Source organism: Pseudorca crassidens, chromosome 18, assembly GCF_039906515.1.
Source record: "Pseudorca crassidens isolate mPseCra1 chromosome 18, mPseCra1.hap1, whole genome shotgun sequence".
In the NCBI taxonomy this organism is placed as follows: Eukaryota; Metazoa; Chordata; class Mammalia; order Artiodactyla; family Delphinidae; genus Pseudorca; species Pseudorca crassidens.
In genome coordinates this window covers 15247125-15267331 of record NC_090313.1, presented here as the reverse complement: position 1 = coordinate 15267331, position 20207 = coordinate 15247125, and the positions used below count along the sequence as shown (strand labels likewise).

At 38.5% G+C, this 20207-nt stretch overlaps 1 protein-coding gene across 1 annotated transcript in view; it reads left to right on the top strand.

The window, feature by feature from the left end:
• LOC137211475 (ATP-binding cassette sub-family C member 4-like) overlaps positions 1 to 20207 on the top strand; it is a 173443-nt gene that overhangs the window by 120986 nt on the left and 32250 nt on the right. Inside the window, 3 exon segments of the mRNA XM_067713976.1 lie at positions 16357 to 16523; positions 16953 to 16972; positions 16975 to 17057. Coding sequence (XP_067570077.1) covers positions 16357 to 16523; positions 16953 to 16972; positions 16975 to 17057 — 270 coding nt within the window.

Here is a 20207-nt window from a genome sequence, read left to right as displayed (position 1 = left end):
GCTACAAAGCAGGACCTTGTTTATCTATTTTATATATAGTAGTGTATATTTGTTAATCCCAAATTCCTAATTTATCCCTCCCCGTCAATTTTCCCTTTGGTAACAATTAGTTTGTTTTCTGTGTCTGTAAGTCTATTTCTGTTTTGTAATTAAGTTTATTTCTATCATTTTTTTTAGATTCCACATATAAGGGATATGTGATATTTGTCTTTCTCTGTCTTACTTCACTTAGTATGACAGTCTCTAGCTCCATCTGTGTTGCTGCAAATGGCATTATTTCATTATTTTTTATGGCTGAGTAATATTCCTGTGTGTGTGTGTGTGTGTGTATTATTTCTATGTCTTTGCTATTGTAAGTAGTACTGCTGTGGACACTGGGGTGCATGTATCTTTTTGAATTAGGGTTTTCATCTTTTCCAGATATATCACCAGGAATGGAATTTCTGGATCATATGTTAACTCTTTTTTCAGTTTTTTAGGGAACCTCCATACTGTTTTCCATAATAGCTGCACCAATTTACATTCCCACCAATGGTGTAGGAGGGCCCCCCTTTCTCCACATCATCTCCACCATTTATTTTTTGTAGATTTTTTAATGATGGCCATTTTGACTGGTGTGAGGTGATACCTCATTGTAATCTTGATTTGCATTTCTCTAATAATTAGTGACATTGAGCATCTTTTCATGTGCCTGTTGGCCATCTGTATGTCTTTGGAGAAATGTCTGTTTAGATCTTATGCCTATTCTTTGATTGGGTTGTTTGGTTTTTTGATATTGAGCTCTATAAGTTGTTGTATATACAGAAATCTGTTGCATTTCTATACACTAACAACAAAATATCAGAAAGAGAAATTACGGAAACAATCCCATTTACCACTGCATCAAAAAAAAGAAAACCTAGGAATAAACCTACTTAAGGAGGCAAAAGACCTGTACTCCAAAAACTTTTAAGATTCTGATGAAAAAAATGGAAGACAACACAGATGGAAATGTGTACTGTGTTCTTGGATTGGAAGAATCAATATTGTTAAAATGACCATACTACCAGAGCAATCTACAGATTCAATGCAATCCCTATAAAATTACCAATGACATTTTTCACAGAACTAGAACAAAAATTTTTTAAATTTGTATGGAAACAGAAAAGACCCTGAATAGTCAAAACAACCTTGAGAAAGAAGTAAGAAGCTGGAGGAATCACACTCCCTGACTTGAGGCTACACTAAAAAGCTACAGTAATGAAAACAGTATGGTACTGGCACAAAAATCAGACCCATAGATCAATGGAACAGAACAGAAAGCCCAGAAATAAAACCACACACTTACGGTCAGTTAATCTAAGACAAAGGAGGCAAGAATATACAATGGAGAAAAGACAGTCTCTTCAGTAAGTGGTACTGGGAAACGTGGACAGCTACACATAAAAGAATGAAATTAGAACATTCTCAACACCATATACAAAAATAAACTCAAAATGAATTAGACTATTAAACACCTAGAGGAAAACACAGGCAGAACACTCTTTGACATAATTTGCAGCAATATTTTCTTGGATCTCTTAAGAGTAATGGAAACAAGAACAAAAATAAACAAGTGGGACCTAACTAAAAAGCTTTTGCACAGCAAGGGAAACCATGAACAAAATGAAAAGACAGCCTACGGAATGGGAAAAAATATTTGCAAATGATGCAACCCACAGAGGATTAATTTCCAAAATACACAAACAGGATTCAAATTTAATTTATGGAGATTTCTGACTCCATAACCTGAGAAGCTAACCACTCTGCTAATGACTTCAACGCACTGTTGACCGCTGACACAATAGAACTTCATATCGTGATTTCAAGTGTGTGTGCACATGCGCACACACAGAGAGGAACAAAAATTTCACAATATTACTCTTGCTCTGTACTCTGATATCTTCTATTATATCAGTTCTGTTCTAGTTCATATAAAAGACAAAATGATGGTCATGAGGTACAAAATGGACATCATGATCCATTGGATGTGCCTGCAGGTTGACAGACACCACCCCTCACTGTTCCCCTGTTGGGCTGGGCTCCCGGTCATTGTTAGCATCACACCAGGAGCTTCACTGTTGTTCCAGATTCTCATAGCAGCCCCACAGGGTTATCCCTGTTTTCCAGTTAGGGAACTGAGTCTTGAGGACATTAATAACTTACCCTGAGTCAAATAGCAGTAGAATCAGAATTTAAAACTGTCTGACTCCAAATTTATTTCTTTTCAATAAATGTTTGTCGAACTTAATGATGTTCTCATCAGATGTTTTCCCCATTTTTCCTACCACCCCATTCAAAATGATTCTCCAAAGCATAACAAAAGTGAGTAAGTATAGAGCAAAGAGGGAAGATACTACTCCTAATGCTATGTCCCTCATTTGGAGAGTATCAGTTTAGAAATGTGTTATTCACTTATGTCATGGTCTAATAAGTTCAGGAGAAGATACTCAAAATCTTACCCAAAAGAGCCAAGAACGCTTTCTCTTTACAATGTCTAGCTGGCTGTGGAGGTGGAGAAAGTCTGGTTGTTTGGTTACTTGAAGTTACTTATCTAAGTGCAGAAAACTTACATCCCTCTTCTTCTAAAATGAGTAGGAAGCAGTGTTGCATGTGTCTCAACACCCTGATTTAGGGAACCTACGAAACTGCGAGCAAACTGCAGAGGGGAGCCCAGTGCTGTTGCTTTGAGTCGCCCCGCTTAGGTGGGCCAGGCCTCCATCATCTTCCCTGGCTCCCTGTGATCCTGGGAGTAGCAGCGAGCTTCCAGGATGTTCTCTCTCCCAGGCTCATTGCCGTCACTGCTGACCCCCCCGTGAGCGTGTCGGAATTGGGGGAGATGTGATAGCAGCAAAGACCTGCATAGGAACCAGAGGCAGGGGAATGGTGAGGACTCAGTCTTGGAGTCCTGAGGGGAACTTTCAAAAACAAGTACTGTATTTGTAAGAATGAACTCCTCAAACTGTGTTCAAAATTTCAGGAATAAGCAGAAAATGGAAGCACTTCCTAGGTAATTTCCTTAGACAAAACAGGTAGATGAAATGTATGCAGCATTCGTGCTCGCCATCTGAAGTAATGAAGTATGTTCCCCAGAAAGAACACCAAGGTGAGATGATATTCGGGGAGTAGCTTGCTTATCTGAAAGGATCTGGAAAAATGGATTTCAGAACCTCTTTGGATGATCTCTACACCTAGAGCCCTTGTCCTCTTGGCACAAAGAAAATGTTTTCAGTGGAAGAGGGCTTCCGTGCAAATGCAGTATTTATGATCGCAGCCCAAGGGTTGGCACAGATCAGCAGCCATCATCGTTATGATTAAACAGATCGATATTTTGTATTTAATAGGTTTTATTTCAAATCAAAGCAAAAAGCTAAGTATTTTTTTTAAATAGCCCACTCTGCTCTTTTGGTATTTACATTCCCTGAGTTTTCTTCAGTGGGTTAAAGAAGGTGAACCACAGCTGTCTCTTTAAGACTTCTCCCTGGTTACCTGGTTTTCTTTCCCTTTTTTTCTTGTTGCGAACAAAACTGAAAGAAGAGGCAGATGTGCTGTTACTAGTAAAGAAATACAACTGGATTCTAGCCTAATGCAGTCGGCCCTTTGTCTCTGACACTGAAGTCTTCATTAAATCCCTTGGAACTGCTCCCTGGAGCCCCTGGAAGAGGACTTAATGGGACTTAAATTCTCTTTCCTTTGTTGGCAAAGGATCTTCTTTTCTTCTGAGTGTGGATGATGATCAGTTCATTCAGAGGCTACAGGACTTAAAAAAGGAGAGCAAGAGGGAAACCAAGATTTAAAGTGGTTTCAGATGATTCCCTTATTCGTGAAACAGGTACACTAGTTGACCCTTCAATAAGGTCCTCCAATTAGAAATGAGAACACACCTCTTAGGAAACAGCAGCAGTAGCTGCTTTTGATGATAGATTTTAATAGAGGGCAGTTTCCCAGTTTGGCACTGAAACAGGGCAAACTGTTGTGTATTATCTGCTTAATTTGTAACCACTTGTACTGCTTTTGCCTTGATCCCAACTTGTTTTACGCTTAGAAGCTTAGTGGGTAGGGTTTCTTTTTAAGATAATGAGGGTCTTGTCTTCTTCCAGCAGAGTATGCAAAAGATCCAGTAAGACTACAGTTTTCAGTCTTGCACTTGTGTTGAGGGATGATCAATTTACTACATTAAATGCTCTAATTTAGAGTGGCCATTTTTGGGTCACACGCCTAATATGAACTTGTGTTATGTTAGTAACAAAGGAAAAAATTACGAATATGGCACAAAGGATTAAATTAGAGAAGTGTAAACTTTCAACCATGATGAAGACAGTTGTGAAGCTAGTGCTCCATTTAAAATATTACATTGAATAAGAGTAATTGTTTTCCTGACTCTGCTGTGCCAGCTAACTCTTGTTAAGTGAGGTTTAATTGTGTACCTTCAGAAAAAAATATACATGGGCCAGTAAATTTAGTGTATATTTACATGAAGTTTGTGTGTCCTACCATAAATCGCTACACTGAAGTGTTCTGCCTGCACTTATTTATGAGATTAATTTATTAACTTCATTGCTTAGAGGCTGGTAATTTAAATAATCATATCTATCAGAAATGATCATTAATTTGCCCTTTTCTGCTCTTGCAGTATGTGTCTACTGTGAGCACTTTTATTACCTTTCGAAGATAATATAATGGTCTCTTATTTGGCAAGTGATGAAGGTAGAATGAGTAGAAACCAAAATGAACACGATGCATAAAACACACTGACATATTTAAACGGACATTTTTCAAAAACTGCCTGCTGGCTTTAAAGAAAAGTGTAGCTTCAATCAGTTGATGTTATAATAAATCATTCTTTTTTAAAAAATTGAAGTATAGTTGATTTACAAAATTGTGTTAATTTCTGCTGTACAGCAAAGTGATTCAGTCACACACACACACACACATTCTTTTTTATATTCTTTTCCATTATGGTTTATCACAGGATATTGAATATAGTTCCCTGTGCTATACAGTTGCACCTTGTTGTTTATCCATTCTCTATATAATAGTTTGCATCTGCTAACCCCAAGCTCCCAGTCCATCCCTCCCCCATCCCACCTCCCCCTTGGCAACTGCAAGTCTGTTCTCTGTATCTCTGTTTCTGTTTAAGTTCATTTGTGTCATATTTTAGATTCCACATAAAAGTGATATCATGTGGTATTTGTCTTTCTCTTTCTAACTTACTTCACTTAGTATGATAATCTCTAGGTCCATCCATGTTGCTGCAAATGGCATTATTTCATTCTTTTTTATGACTGAGTAGTATTCCATTGTATATATGTACCACATCTTGTTTTTTTCAGAAATTTATTTTTAACATCTTTATTGGAGTATAATTGCTTTACAATGTTGTGTTAGTTTCTTCTGTATAACAAAGTGAATCAGATTTATGTATACATATATCCCCATATCTCCTCCCTCTTGAGTCTCCCTCCCACCCTCCCTATCCCACCCCCTAGGTGGTCACAAAGCACCGAGCTGATCTCTGTGCTATGCAGCTGCTTCCCACTAGCTATCTATTTTACATTTTATGCACCACATCTTTATCCATTCATCTGTCAATGAACATTTAGGTTGTTTGCATGTTTTGGCTATTGTGAATAGTGCTTCTATGAACATAGGGGGTGTGTGTATCTTTTTCAATAATAGTTTTGTCTGGATATATTCCCAGAAGTGGAATTGGAACCTCCATACTGTTTTCCACAGTGGCTGCACCAACTTACATTCCCACCAACAGTGTAGGAGTGTTCCCTTTTCTCCACACCCTCTTCAGCATTTGTTATTTGTAAGCTTTTCAATGATGGCCATTCTGACTGGTGTGGGGTGGTACCTCTTTGTAGTTTTGCTTTGCATTTCTCTAATAATTAGTGATGTTGAGCATCTTTTCATGTGCCTGTTGGTCATCTGTATGTCCTCTTTGGAAAAATGTCTATTTAGGTCTTCTGCCCAGTTTACAATGGGGTCGTTTGGTTTTTTGTTGTTGAGTAGTATGAGCTGTTTGTATATTTTGAAAATTAAGCCCTTGTCAGTCTCATCATTTGCAAATATTTTCTCCCAGTACATAGGTTGCCTTTTTGTTTTATGGTTTTCTTTGGTGTACAAAAGCTTGTAACTTTGATTAGTCCTATTTGTTTATTTTTGCTCTTATTTTTATTGCCTTGGGAGACTAACCTAAAAAAAGCATTGGTATGATTTGTGTCAGAGAATGTTTTGCCTGTCTGCTCTTCTAGGAGCTTTATGGTGTCATGTCTTATGATTAAGTCTTTAAGCCATTTTGAGTTTACTTTTGTGTATGGTGTGAGGGTGTGTTCTAACTTCACTGATTTACATGCATTGTCCAACTTTCCCAACACCACTTGCTAAAGAGACTCTCTTTTCTCCATTGTATAGTTTTGCCTCCTTCATCAAAGATCAGTTGACTGTAGGTGTGCAGATTTCTGGGCTCTCCATTCTGTTCCGTTTATCCATAGTCTGTTTTTATGCCAGTACCATGCCATTTTGATTACTGTAGCTTTGTAGTATTGTCTGAAGTCTGGGAGGGTTATGCCTCCTGCTTTGTTCTTTTTCCTCAGGATTGCTTTGGCAATTCTGGGTCTTCTATGGTTCCATATAAATTTTAGGAGTATTGGTTCTAGTTCTGTTAAAAATGTCCCGGGTAATTTGGTAACGATTGCCTTAAATCTGTGGATTGCTTTGGGTAGTATAGTCATTTTAACAATATTAATTTTTCCAATCTAAGAGCTTGGGATAGCTTTCCATTTCCTTGAATCACCTTCAGTTTCCTTTATTAATGTTTTCTAGTTGTCAGCATAAAAGTCTTTCACCTCGGGGATTCCCTGGTGGCGCAGCAGTTGAGGGTCCCCTGCCGATGCGGGGGACGCGGGTTCGTGCCCTGGTCTGGGAGGATCCCACATGCTGCGGAGCGGCTGGGCCCGTAAACCATGGCCGCTGGGTCTGCACGTTCGGAGCCTGTGCTACGCAATGGGAGAGGCCATGGCAGTGAGAGGCCCGCGTACCACACACACACAAAAAAAGTCTTTCACCTCCTTCATCAGGTTTATTCCTAAGTATTTTAATTTTTTATATATGATTTTAAAAGCGATTATTTTTTACATTCCCTTTCTGATATTTCACTGTTAGTGTAAAGAAATGCAACCAATTTCTGTATGTTAATCTTGGGTCCTGCTTCCTTGCTGAATTCATTTATCAGTTCTAGTAGTTTTTGTGTGGCGTCTTTAGGGTTTTCTATATATAGTATCACGTCGTCTATATATAATGACAGCTTTACCACTTCTCTTCCAATTCAGATACCTTTAATTTCCTTTTCCTGTCTGATTCCTGTCTAAAATATCATTATTTTCATTCAATTTTTATTGAAATTTTACTGATTTTGAAATACATATTTGGCATATCATAACAAAGAGAAATATTCTTATTTACTAAACCGTGTTCTTCCATCAAATACTGCTAAATAAACACGTGAAGTTGCCCAATATGTCCTTTTAGACTGACAGTGTAGACTTAAGTGGGGACCCTTACTGCAGTGGGAAATCCTTAAACTTATTTTTTTTTCTTTTTATGACAATCAGAAGTGGTTTGATGATAATTAGCAGAACATCCTTAAGGCCTAAAGAGTGTCAGAGGGCTCTGATTAAAGCTCAGAATGAAGCAGCTGCAGGCATTGGTCAGGGTCTCAGAAATGAGGGACTCCTCTTTCTGCAAAGAATGCCACGTTCATCCCCCAGTCGTTGGGGAGCTTCATCCCCTTTGACGAGTTTCCTAAAGAGAAGGTGAGGGAGGTGACAATAGAGAAAGGCTTTGATTATGAAATAGGTGATTGAACTTTAAGTGGGTATCCCTGTTCTCTTGAGCGACAAAAACCACCCTTCCCAAACGTGCTGATACTGTGAGCCCATTCGTTGCTCAAGAAGGTCTATCTTTTAAAAACAAAGAGGTTTTTTTTTGTGGATTAGCTCAGGTAATGCCTCTATAGAGTGTACATTGAAAACCAGGTGGACACTTCAAACCTTAGACCTCTTACAGGATGTAAATTTGCTCTATGAGAGGGGCCTGCAGGAAAAAATGTGATGGGCAGAGAAACGTTCTTGTCGTTATTATAAGCAAAGAGACCCTGTCTCACTTCTCCCAGTTAGGCTCAAAGCTGGTTCATTAACCTGGTCTCTTTCAGGCCCTTTATCTCCTCAAACACCAGTCTTTGAAGAGGCCCTCATTTGGGCCCCAGAGTAGAATCCTGCCCATGGTGTACAGCATTGGGGGGAAGGTGGAGGAGAGTCAGAGGAGAGGGAGGAATACTGGGGACCAGCCTCCCCTCGACTGGCCACGTCATTTGTGTAAACCTCATGGAAACAGCTAAAGGAAGAGAAGTCGCCTGCATATTAGAATCCTAGAGGTAATAATAATTACAGGGAGTAAAAAATTTTTATAAAAGTCTAAGTAAAATGATGGTTATTTCCCTGACAAGGAATTCTTACCTTTGCTTACATGGTTGCTTAATCTTTGATCCTAAATTTGAGAGTTGTAAGGGAGACCTTAAATTTGGCTCCAGGGATTTTTCAGTTCAATTCAATCATCATTTTGAAATGTCATACAACCAGTGATTTTCAGAGCTTTGGAGGCACACTGTCCACTTAATCAACTTTGTGCCGATAAAGCTCCCTTTATAATGTCTTTTTAGTTTTGGGTTTTGCTTAGGGATACATCTTCTTTGGTGGCACACCATGTGTCTTCTGCATCCATTCCTCACCAGACTTAAAACGAAGACAATAGGGAAAGTAGGTACCGGAGGCTCTCTGAGTGTCATTCTTCATGGGCAGAGAAAAGAAATGTCTGCCTTCTTCATCTTTCTTCTCAGGCTTTTGTGAAGGGAGGAGGAATAGTCCAGCCCCAAGACCAGGCAGGATTTGAGGCTGGTGATTCCGAGCAGTTCCCGGGCACTTGTGGAAGACTCAGATCTCCTCTTGTTCCTGCATGTGTGCATCTCATTGTTCTATCCCCTTCACTGAAAGGAGCCAACTGGGCTCTTCTCTGCTGCCCATATTCTTGGGACATGGCTTACTAGAGCCTTCCAGAAGAAAACGTAAATGACCTGCATAAGCTTATGTACAAGATTCTCTCTTGAAACCCAGAAAGGCATATATTTCCAGAGTAATTTCCTTGTGGTTCCTCTCAAAGCAGATGAATAGGAAAAGCTTTTTAAATTAAAATAATTTTATTATGGCTCATGTCACAGTGGGTTTCAGGTTACCCTGCCCTTGCAGTTAGTAATGATGTTCTGTGAGGCCTGTAATCTTGATGCACAGGTGAGATAACAGGGGGATCAGCTGATGCAGAATCAGAAGCAGTCTCTTCATGAACAGAGGTGCCACGGGCTCCCATACTTGACATTCTCTTTGAACATATGGAGATGTTCCTTTCACACATATGGAGAGATTCCCCATCCCAGAAGGCTGTTGTACCAATGGAGAAAATATCCTAGTTCATTCTTCAGTGCCAATGTGCAAAAATTTAACAATTTTGCTTTGAGGCACAAACCTCAACTAATCATGCTGTTGGTATTTCCCAGTATCACACCAAGATTGACAATCAATTTATCTAGCTCTCTTGATGTAAAGTTACTCAAATTAGTATATCCTCATTTTTTTTCTGAGCAGATATTACCAGGAAGGTATTTTTAAAAAATCAAATCTTCCTTTCTCTTCTTCAACTTCTTTTTTTTTTGCAGTATGTGGGCCTCTCGCTGTTGTGGCCTCTCCCGTTGTGGAGCACAGGCTTAGCGGCCATGGCTCATGGGCCCAGCCGCTCCGCGGCATGTGGGATCTTCCCGGACCGGGGCACGAACCCGTGTCCCCTGCATCGGCAGGCGGACTCTCAACCACTGCGCCACCAGGGAAGCCCCAACTTCTTCTTAAGATGACACATTTCCACACTTTCTTGTTAGTGTTCAATCATCCAGAAGATATTTTGGAGCATACTTTGTACAGTGGAAAATTAATTTGGAGATACTGTTTTGTAAAAAAGCATTTGCAACCTTATTAATGATTATAGGGAATTTTGGTGGTTTGTTTTGTATTTTAATTCTGTTCTGTAAGCATTCAAACATGAAAAGAGTTTAAGGTAATAACATTCACTATTTTGGGGTATTTAGGAACCAGTTTTATTCACTGGAACAATGAGGAAAAATCTGGATCCCTTTAATGAGCATATGGATGAGGAACCGTAGAATGCCTTAGAAGAGGTAATTTATTGAATGTAATTAACTTGTTAGCATCAGTATGTGTGTGTACTTTTATAGCAGCACAGGTAATTAAGGGGAGCTTATTGGTTTAACTGACTTTATTTAGCTCCAAGGAGAACACTGATGACATGGGTACATGTGTACATTAAAACATGTATATTAATGGGGATGAAAACCAACAAGATAATGCCTTATGCTTTCATTTTAGCTTTTCCCTAGAACCCAAAGCAACTAGGTACATTATCTTGTCCTTAGTAGAACACTAAACTAGAAGTTATAATTATGAGTTCAAATTCTACTAAGTGACCTAGTGAATTAGTTACCTTAATTACTTTGCAATGTTCATTGTATTCCTCTGGTCTTAGGGAATATCAACTCAGTGGAGACAATAGTAGTTTTTCATTATTAACTGAAAGATAAATGAGATCATACCAACAAAATGCCATGAAGTTTCATAAGAGAGTGACTATAAAGGTAAATTATATAATTGGAATGTGATGATAGTTATTTATTGGCGATCATGTCCTTTTAATGCCGCAGCATGAATGCAGGTAAGAGAACCCTGGAGCTTTTGCTCAGTTTTTATATGGATCGGTTCATTTCTAGAGGATTTTCTGTTATTTGTGTCATGTTTCCCTTTGGCCCACTTCTTTGAATTTCCTCACCCTTGCGTGAAAAGGATTTTGACTTGTTAAATTGCTGTTGGTTTGTATATTTTGATACAAATTATTTTGTGTATTGGTCCTAGTTTTACAAATTGATTCTACTAATGGCAGAAACTGTATCTAGACTTCTAAACCATAAACAGACTTCTAATTTCTCATAGGACCTAGTTCAGTCTTATTCTTTTAAAAAAGTAAGCACTTAATAAATAGGTACTAAATGTTTGATTGATCTCATTTCAGAGAAGTGTGGCTTATTTCTTTAAAAAAAATTTTTTTTTACACATATCCAAATGACTGTTCACACTGTTGTTTTGAATTGGTGTGTTTGTCATTTAGTGTCACCCTTCCAGGGAAGCTCCGAAATCTGTAATATATAGATGAGCTTTGACTGTGAGCAAGCAGATTTGGAGGCCTGACAATTTCCTGCAGGGAATTCTGGTTTCTGAAGGCATGTCGGCACTGAGTCTTTACAAACTACCCCTCTTTCCAGCAACTGTGGGGATTTTATTTTCCTAAATCAGGCTGATTGCTTCACCTTCTCCTACTTGAGAAGCAGTGGACCTCTGATTTCATTTAAGCTTATGAGTCTTTCTACAGTGAAATTCTAGAAGAGAAGAGGTGGGGAGAGCAGTTAACCATTAAATATAAAGAAAGAAGGATGATCCACTGCTCTTGAACTCACAAAACAGATTTAATGGTGAAACTGTGACATCTTAAAAAAAAACAAAACTGGAAGTACTGGTAAATTATTTTCCTATTTGTTTCCAAGCTCGAGATCTCTCTTAACAGAGTCTCAGGTAGTAAAATTACTCTAGAATTTTGGACAGAGAGGAAATGTTAATTGGGAGACAAATCCTGTAAAAAACTATCTTAGAACTGGGCCCTAACTTATACTTAATTCATCTGTAGGAGCCAAAATTTAGCTAAAATTTAGTAGCCTCTCAATTCTAAAAACGATGAGGTGGTGGAAGTGGTAGACAACACTGAGATCTGCCTTTATTTAAACCACATTTGGAACTTACTGTAAAAAGAAACATGAGTTTATTTCACAAAGTGAAGTGTGTGGTTTCCATGTATTGCTTCCGGAATTGACCCTATTACTTTACTGATATGTCTTAGAGTGAGAAATCATCCCATCATTTTGTCTAGGAATTGTTTCTTTATGATTTTTTAAAATAAAACCTACCACATCTTTTATTGAAAAACATACAAATATGTCATAAAGAAATAATTCCCAGAGAAACAGAATGATGGGATGATTTCTCACTCTAAGACGTTGCACTAAAGCAATGAGGTCAATTTTTTTTTTTTTAATGAGGTCAGTTTTTAAGTGAACTAAAAAACTCCAGTCATTGGTTAATAAATGATGCCAAACTAGACATGTGAACCCAAACTCATAGAGTTGGCCTGCAAGTGAGAGGGCACCACTATGTTTTCCTCTTTAAGAACTTCAATTAAAAGAAAAAGATGCTTAAAAAAAATTTTTTTTAGGTCCTCTTAGTTCTGTCTCCTCCTTCTCCCTTGGTGGAGATGGACATTCAGAAGGGAGACAGTCCTAATAATGGTGCCCGTCTCATCTTGGTTACTTTTCAAAATATGCTGAAATATGTTTTTCTTATACTGAAGAATAGCCAGCTGACTGTAAACTGAAGAAAGTTCATCAGAAATTGGTGCCAATTAGGGCACCTGAAAAGCAAGGGCAGCTCTACAAATATAGCGTAAGTAGTGAGTGAAGAAGATGAAGCACTTTATCACTCAAAGGTTAAAAGAGCACAGCAGATAAAACTCTGGAAATGAATCATCGATGTGTTGCTTCTATTAAAAAAAACAAAACAGCTTAGATACTGGGATTTACAATTGAAAGTGCTATGTCATGTCAAAACTGTGAAGAAATCACCCAGTTATGTTTCTATGTTGATAACGTTGATCCTCTGTTAGGACACAAGTATGTCTCATCATACTGAAAACCAAGATACAGAAATCTGCAGCCTGTGCATCAGGAACCACGTGATTCAGTCCTGGCTTTGGCGACAGGTCACATTTCCATTTCTCTGGGCCTTGTATTTAGGTGAGCAGGCTCTCCTTTTACTTCATTTACTGCTGGCTCTGCTCTACTAAAATCTCTTCCCCATCTGTTGACTGCATTTCACTCTCTCTTTCCAGCCCACACCAGCCTTTCTTTTTGAAAAGAACGTTCCATAAAATGTGGAAACCATCTGACATCTGTGTTAACTTCCTATGAGGGGCGTTGGCACCTGGTTGGTAGATACAGTACACGCAGATTACTTTGAAAATGTTTATGATGATAGAAATAAGGTACCCTATAAGTTCAGTTTATTTATATATTTTTAAAATTTTATTTATTTTATTTTTGGCTGCATTGGGTCTTCGTTGCTGCGCCCGGGCTTTCTCTACTTGCGGTGAGCGGGAGCCACTCTTCATTGTGGTGCATGGGTTTCTCATTGCAGTGGCTTCTCTTGTTGTGGAGCATGGTCTCTGGGCGCATGGGCTTCAGTAGTTGTGGCTCGCGGGTTCTAGGGCACGGGCTCAGTAGTTGTGGCGCACGGGCTTAGTTGTTCCACGGCATGTGGGATCTTCCCGGACCAGGGCTTGAACCCGTGTCCCCTGCACTGGCAGGCGGATTCTTAACCACTGCACCACGAGGGAAGCCCCCATAAGTTCAGTTTGTTACCTTTCAGTTTTGCTATAGTTTATTATTTTCCAAAGCTCAAAAAAGATCTGAAGTATTCTATACTGAGTTGTATAGTTTTTAATAGTATTATATGCTCCATTTTCCTTAAATTATAACTTTTTAAAGTTCTTTCCACAGTTTAAAGTATGATGTTATGATATCTTGGAGCCAGTTGTTTAATAATATATTCCTTTTATACTTATATTTAATAAGAAAATAGTGTTATATATAAATTATTTATATGGATTTATTTTCTAATTTATAGGAACAGACATGTCACAAGAAGAGATGAACTTGTGGCTTCATTCATACAGCCAACAAATATCTACTGAGAGCTTTCTAGACAGCCATTGTTTCAGATTCTGGGGTTATCACAGTCATTAAAAGAAACAAAGTCTCTACCCTTTTGGAACTTAAATTCTCCTGGGGAAGATGGAAAACAAGCCAATGCATATGTAACAAAGTCTCAGTGCTGATACTTGCAAAGGAGAAAAATAAAGCAGAACAGGAAGAGGGGCTAGCTGACAGCATTATTAATAATGGGCAATATCTGTTGATCTCTTTGTATCAATCACTGTTGTAAATTCTACACATAATGACTCATTTTATACTCTAAAAATGTTAGGAGGTAAACACCTTTATTATACTATAGTCTTATTTAGAGTTTAGGAAGCTAAGATAAACTTCAGGAAGTTGCCCAATTGGCAGAGCCAGGTAGGACTTATGCCCAGGCTGTCTGGCTGCAAGGCTCCAATTTTTTTGTTTTAAAATTTTCAGATCACAAGAACATGGAAGGAGTAGTATGATGAACACATATGCACCTTCACCTTGATTCACCAGCTGTTAATATTTTTCCACATTTGCTTCCTCTCTTCCATATATTTTGCTGAACTGCTTGTAAGTTGTAGCAATGTTTATTAAAAGTTGCAGTTCACCTTTAAATACATAAATATACACCTTGCAAGAACAAGGACATTCTCTCACATAACACAGTTTTCTAAATCAAGAAATTTAATAGTAATATCACACTATTATCTGTTTTCAGATTCTCCAGTTGTAACTCCTAGTTATTACTGTCTACTGACTCTATTGTGTTTTTTTCCATTCTAATATTAAATTATACTGGGTTGGCCAAAAAGTTAGTTCAGTTTTAAGTAAAAATAAAAGACATTTTTCATGTTCACCAAGACCTTTATTGAATGATGTATTCGTTAACGGAATGAACTTTTTGGCCAAACCAATAACTTGAATATATGATTATACTATAGAAAGCCTTCATATTCTTATTATTCTCATAACCATCCCTGATTCATAAATGAAGACAGAATCTCAGAAAACAGTATTTTCTGAAAAACACTGCTTCTCACAACCCTTATTCCTCATGAGGCAAATATGGACAACTGGAAGGAAAGTAAAAAACCAGATTAGTGATGAGATGCCATCCCAGTAAGGGGCAAGTGTAAAATTATTTCTTCAAAGTCAGGATGTCAGTTTTAAGAAACACCAACCCACTTGCACCACAATACAAATCTTACCCTTTAGATTTTTGTACTTTTCATGCAGTCCCTAAATACGAATACCATATTTAATCCTAACTCTGAATTCCCCTTTCTTGGGATTGGACTTCAACAGGAGCACAGTTTGGGATCACATTCATAGAAGTGCTTCAGCATTTAGGATACCACGAAAATATTGCCCACTCACCCTTGGTGTTTTGTTATTTGACACTATAATTGTGTCCCTGATCATTGGCCATCACTCATCAATCTGTTGGTGTCTTAATTTGAAATGTATTTACTCTTTGTTCTTTAACTTCAAATACAGCCTGAGTTTGGTTCTTGTTCTGTAGTACTTCTCCAAAATAAATATTCGTTGAATTGATCCCTACCACCCAATGTACTTTCAGATTAACTTCGGAAGTTGAAAGCTTGGTTTTCTTTTTTATCTTATGATTACAGTTTTATGAAGATACATTAATATAAACACCACCTATACCCATAGTCTGGGGGAAATAAGATGTTATGTTGTATCCTGTTTTTCATGGATTTTCATTCACTGCAAGACATTTTTGACATTGAAGAAAATGCACTTAACTGGTCCAGTATTTATGAGATTAAACTTGGGAAAGAACCATTACCAGAATAGGCTCCAGGATTACTAATGTATGAGGTGCAGTTTGCCATTGTTTGAATTCGTATTTTTTTAAACTTTTAGACCTTCCAAAATTGTAAAGTGCTGATAAGATTATATCTAAAAGAACCATACTTCCCGTAATATATATATATATATGTATATATATATATTTTTTTAAAGTTTCCCTTTAATGTACCAACCCATATGCAAAATGTACTTTGGTAAACTTGACTCAACCATAAAATCATTTTAACTTTTCCATTTAAACCACACTGGGAGAAATAGCTTCATTTTTTGAGAAACTTCCTTAACTAATCCTTAGGTGGGGTTTCTGGTAGGTGTCATGTGGCAGGGAAGGGGGACACTGATATTTTCCTGTCCTGACTTGACTCTACATCTTTCTCAGTGAATGCTAATTGGAAATAGCTCTCCCCATCACGTGGCTGTACATGTAAGATACGTAAGAAGTCATGAGGACTTCAAAGCTCTAATGTCTAAGAGGAGTGTCTGCTTCAGTAGCAGTTTGTTCAGGAAAAATGTTCTTTCTGTATCCACAGGTATAATTTAAAGAAGCCATCAAAAGTGTTCCTGGCAAAATGGATACTGAATTAGCAGAATCAGGATCGAACTTCAGTGCTGGACAGAGACAACTGGTGTGTCTTGCTAGGACTATTCTCAGGAAAAGTCAGATATTGATTATTGACAAAGCCACATCAAATGTGGACCCAAGGTATGGAGCTGAGGTCCATGAAACCTGGTATCCAAAATTTAAGTGTTGTAAATGGAAAACATTTAGTGATGCCGAGAAATGTTTCTATGTGTTCTCTTTGCCCGAAAGATGTCTCTTGTTAACATTAATTCCAGAAAACAAAAGAAGAAACCAAAGCATGTTATATGGTGTTAATGTTGTTACTAGGCATCCTATGAGAGCTAGATTCCTAAATCCAGCTCCTGATAGTTTCAAGCAATTTTGAGGGAAGACTATTTTCCATTGTTTTATGAAAAATAGTAAATTTCTAAGACTTTTTATACTTAGTTTTTTTAGGAAAAAGATTATGTCTTGAAATATTGATTTTAAAAACATTATATCATGATATTTTAAAGTCTTAAGTCCAATTTTCCTGTCTATACTGAACTAAATCAACTTTTCTGATTCCAGAACTGATGAGTTAATACAAAAATAGTCCATGAGAAATTTGTTCAGTGCACTGTGCTAACCATCACAAACAGATTGACCACCATTATTGACAGCGACAGGATAATGGTAAGACCTTCACCTGTGGAATTTCACTTGATTCCATTTATGTTCAATTTTTCAACACATCCTTCCTTGTAAAACTTGATAGGAAGGAACCTCCAATAATTTAATTTTCTCTTAGTTTCTCCTCTCATTCCTGACAATAACTCAAGTACTTAACTATATACTTTCACAATGTGCTATTAAATACTATATCCAGTAATTTCATATTTTCATGTTAACACATTACTGACTGGGGGATTTTTGCAGAAATTAACACCTGTGGCTGGCGATTTGTTATGTAAGTGAATATTGAAATGTCTCTGGTCGATGATGTTCAGATAATAAAAGACATACGTCTCTGGTCCTTAATGAGTTAAAAGTTTATTAAATTGTCATTTTTTTAAGATGGCCAACCATGAAAATATTCCAAACCCAACTTATGGCTTCATATTTCAGAGAGGTAGAAGATGGTCATCTTGGGTGTGTCACAATTGTTTCAGCATTTTTGGATTCCCTTAATCAAAAAATTAGCCTTTCATGTAGACTGCCATGAGGTTGTTGGCTAAGGTTGCAGAATTTCTCAGCTGTTGCTGTCAGAGGGGAGTCCATGAGAAGAAAGGGCCTAGTGAGAAAAACAAAGTATTTCAACAGAAAGGATTTAATATAGGAAATTTGTTACACAGGAATTGGAGGGCTAGAAAAATGAAACACTGGGGTAATAATTTTAGGAAGCAGCTACTGTGTCCCAGGACAGATCTCCAGAACTAAGAACTCAGAAAAGAGGCTCTAAAGAGTCAGTGCTCAGACTTCCAAGGAGAGGTCACTGCCTAGTTGCTGGCCATATTTGTGAGGGAGCACAATGAGGCTAGTTCTCCATGTGCTAATAGAAGCTGGGAGCTGGAGTCAGGTCCCACTGCTGAGATGATGCTGCAGGAGCAGCAGAAACCAGGTAGACCATTAGCTCTGATTCCCACCTTCAGTCTCCCTCTAGTGCCCCCTACTGACAAAACCTAACAGAGGCTAGCTGGCCAAAGGTCTTCTGACATGAGATTTGCAGAGACCCAGCCTTTGCATCACAGATGAGAGTACAGAAACAAAAGTGGATCAGGGGCTGAGATACTGCATATAAACAACTAGTAAGTCTCACACAGTAAATCTGGACTCTGCACACAAAGCTTGGGCCTCTGGATATCTGTCTAGTATCTTCCTTCCAGGTTTGATTGGCTTTTTCTTCCTTAGTAATTTAATATTTCCTTCCTTCCTCCCTCTATTACTTTTCTCTCTCATTCATCTTCTTTCTTTGTTCTTTCCCTGCTGAGTTTCAATAAATGTTAGGGTGTGGCTTCATAAAATGATAAGGGAATCATCCCTTAAAGGAAAAAACCTTTGGCTGCATATAATCTCAAGGAATGCAGGGTATTTTAGGTTAACCTGTAGCCTGTGACAGTGAGCTGATTTCACTCATCTTATGGATGGTATAACTACTGTCAGGAGACACCACAGTATCCAGTGATGCTGATTAGTAATGAAACAGATAAAGAATGCCTGCATATAATGCATAGGAGGCAACAGATGAAGTTATTTAACCAGTGAATTTGATGGTCCATAAAAAAACAAGTAATAATCAGTAATACCCAAACTTCCTTATGTTTAATGATAATGGTACTATCTCTCTTGACTTCTTAGGACGTTTCTGGAATATCACCTCCCATCCTACTTCACATTCATTGTCAGATGGGATCATCAGTGGGGGCATTGAGTAGATAGCAGAGTGTCAGCACTGAAGCAGTGCCTTTAGCCTCACTCCCCCGAGCTGAACGTGCACAGGAGTGAGCTCTGGGGAGGCAGACGACAGGAGTGGGGCATCCCCAACCAAAGGGATGCTCTGGGCTCCAAGCAGTGTGTCTGGTCATCTGGAATAGGACATCACAGTAGGAAGCAGGCCTCTCCTGCAGACTTTCATGAGGGATCAGGTAACATTCCAAGATTGCAGGACAGTGACTCTTAAATTCCAGAAACGTTTAGCATCAGGCATCCTTAGTCCCTCATTTTGTGTGTTTTTTTTAAAAAAAATTATGTATTTGGTTGCACCAGGTCTTCGTTGCGGCAGGAGGACTCCTTAGTTGTGGCTCGCTGACTCCTTAGTTGCAGCATGCAGAGCATGTGGGATCTATTTCCCTGACCAGGGCTCGAATCTGGGCCCCCTGCATTGGGAGCATGGAGTCTTAACCACTGCGTGCCATCAGGGAAGTCCCTCTCGTTTTGTGGTCTTGAATGAATGCTAATTGGAAAAGTAACATTTTAGTTCTACTTTTTACCATCACTTTGTTGTTCTTAGCTCTCAGCATTGCAGCATTGTATTTCTCAGACTATCCCCAAAAGTGTCCTCCTTCCACAATAAACAAATGATGCTGTGAAATCTACCTGTTTCAAGCCCCTTGCCAGGCTTTAGAGGCAGCAGCAGAAAGATGGCTTGATCTCTAGCTCAGTTAGGGGTCCATTCAAATAAATTCTTTTCTCCTAAATATACCCTGGAGTTTTATTTTTGGTTTTTGGTATTGCAGTCACCTTGCAATATATGGTCGGTTAGGGAAACAGTGAGGCAGGACAAAACTTGCCAGACGTGTCAGCTCTTCAGTCCTAAGTTTTATCCATCAGCACTTGATCCACAGGTGTGAACGTCCATAGATGTGAATCAATCAGCTTTGTTGCCGTTATCAAAATATGTCCATTTGTTTAATGCTTTACTTACCAGTATCTTCTGGTAAATTTCTATAGCCTCAAATTTTTCTCTCTTGGTCAGTGTTGGTTTTACAAAGCAGTTTACATCCTGGTCCCTCCCCACCTTTCTAGTTTTGTCCTTCTCAGCTCTCCCTCTTTCCTTTAGAGCTAAAACCACATTGATGGTCTTTCAGTTCTCCAAATGCAGTGTTCACTCTCTCTTACAGTTGTGCACTTTCTCGACTGTTGGTGGCTTAGACTAAGGTGCTAGCGGTGGAAATGGTGAGATGGTTGGATTTGGGGTGGATAACAAAGTGGAGCCAAGTGGACTGTGTGATGGATCGAACGTGGGATCTGAGGGAAGAGAGGAGTTGATACTGGTTTCTGGGTGTGGAGACTGACCATCTGGGTGAATGGGGAAGACAGAGGGAGAAGGGAAATGCAAGGGTTCTC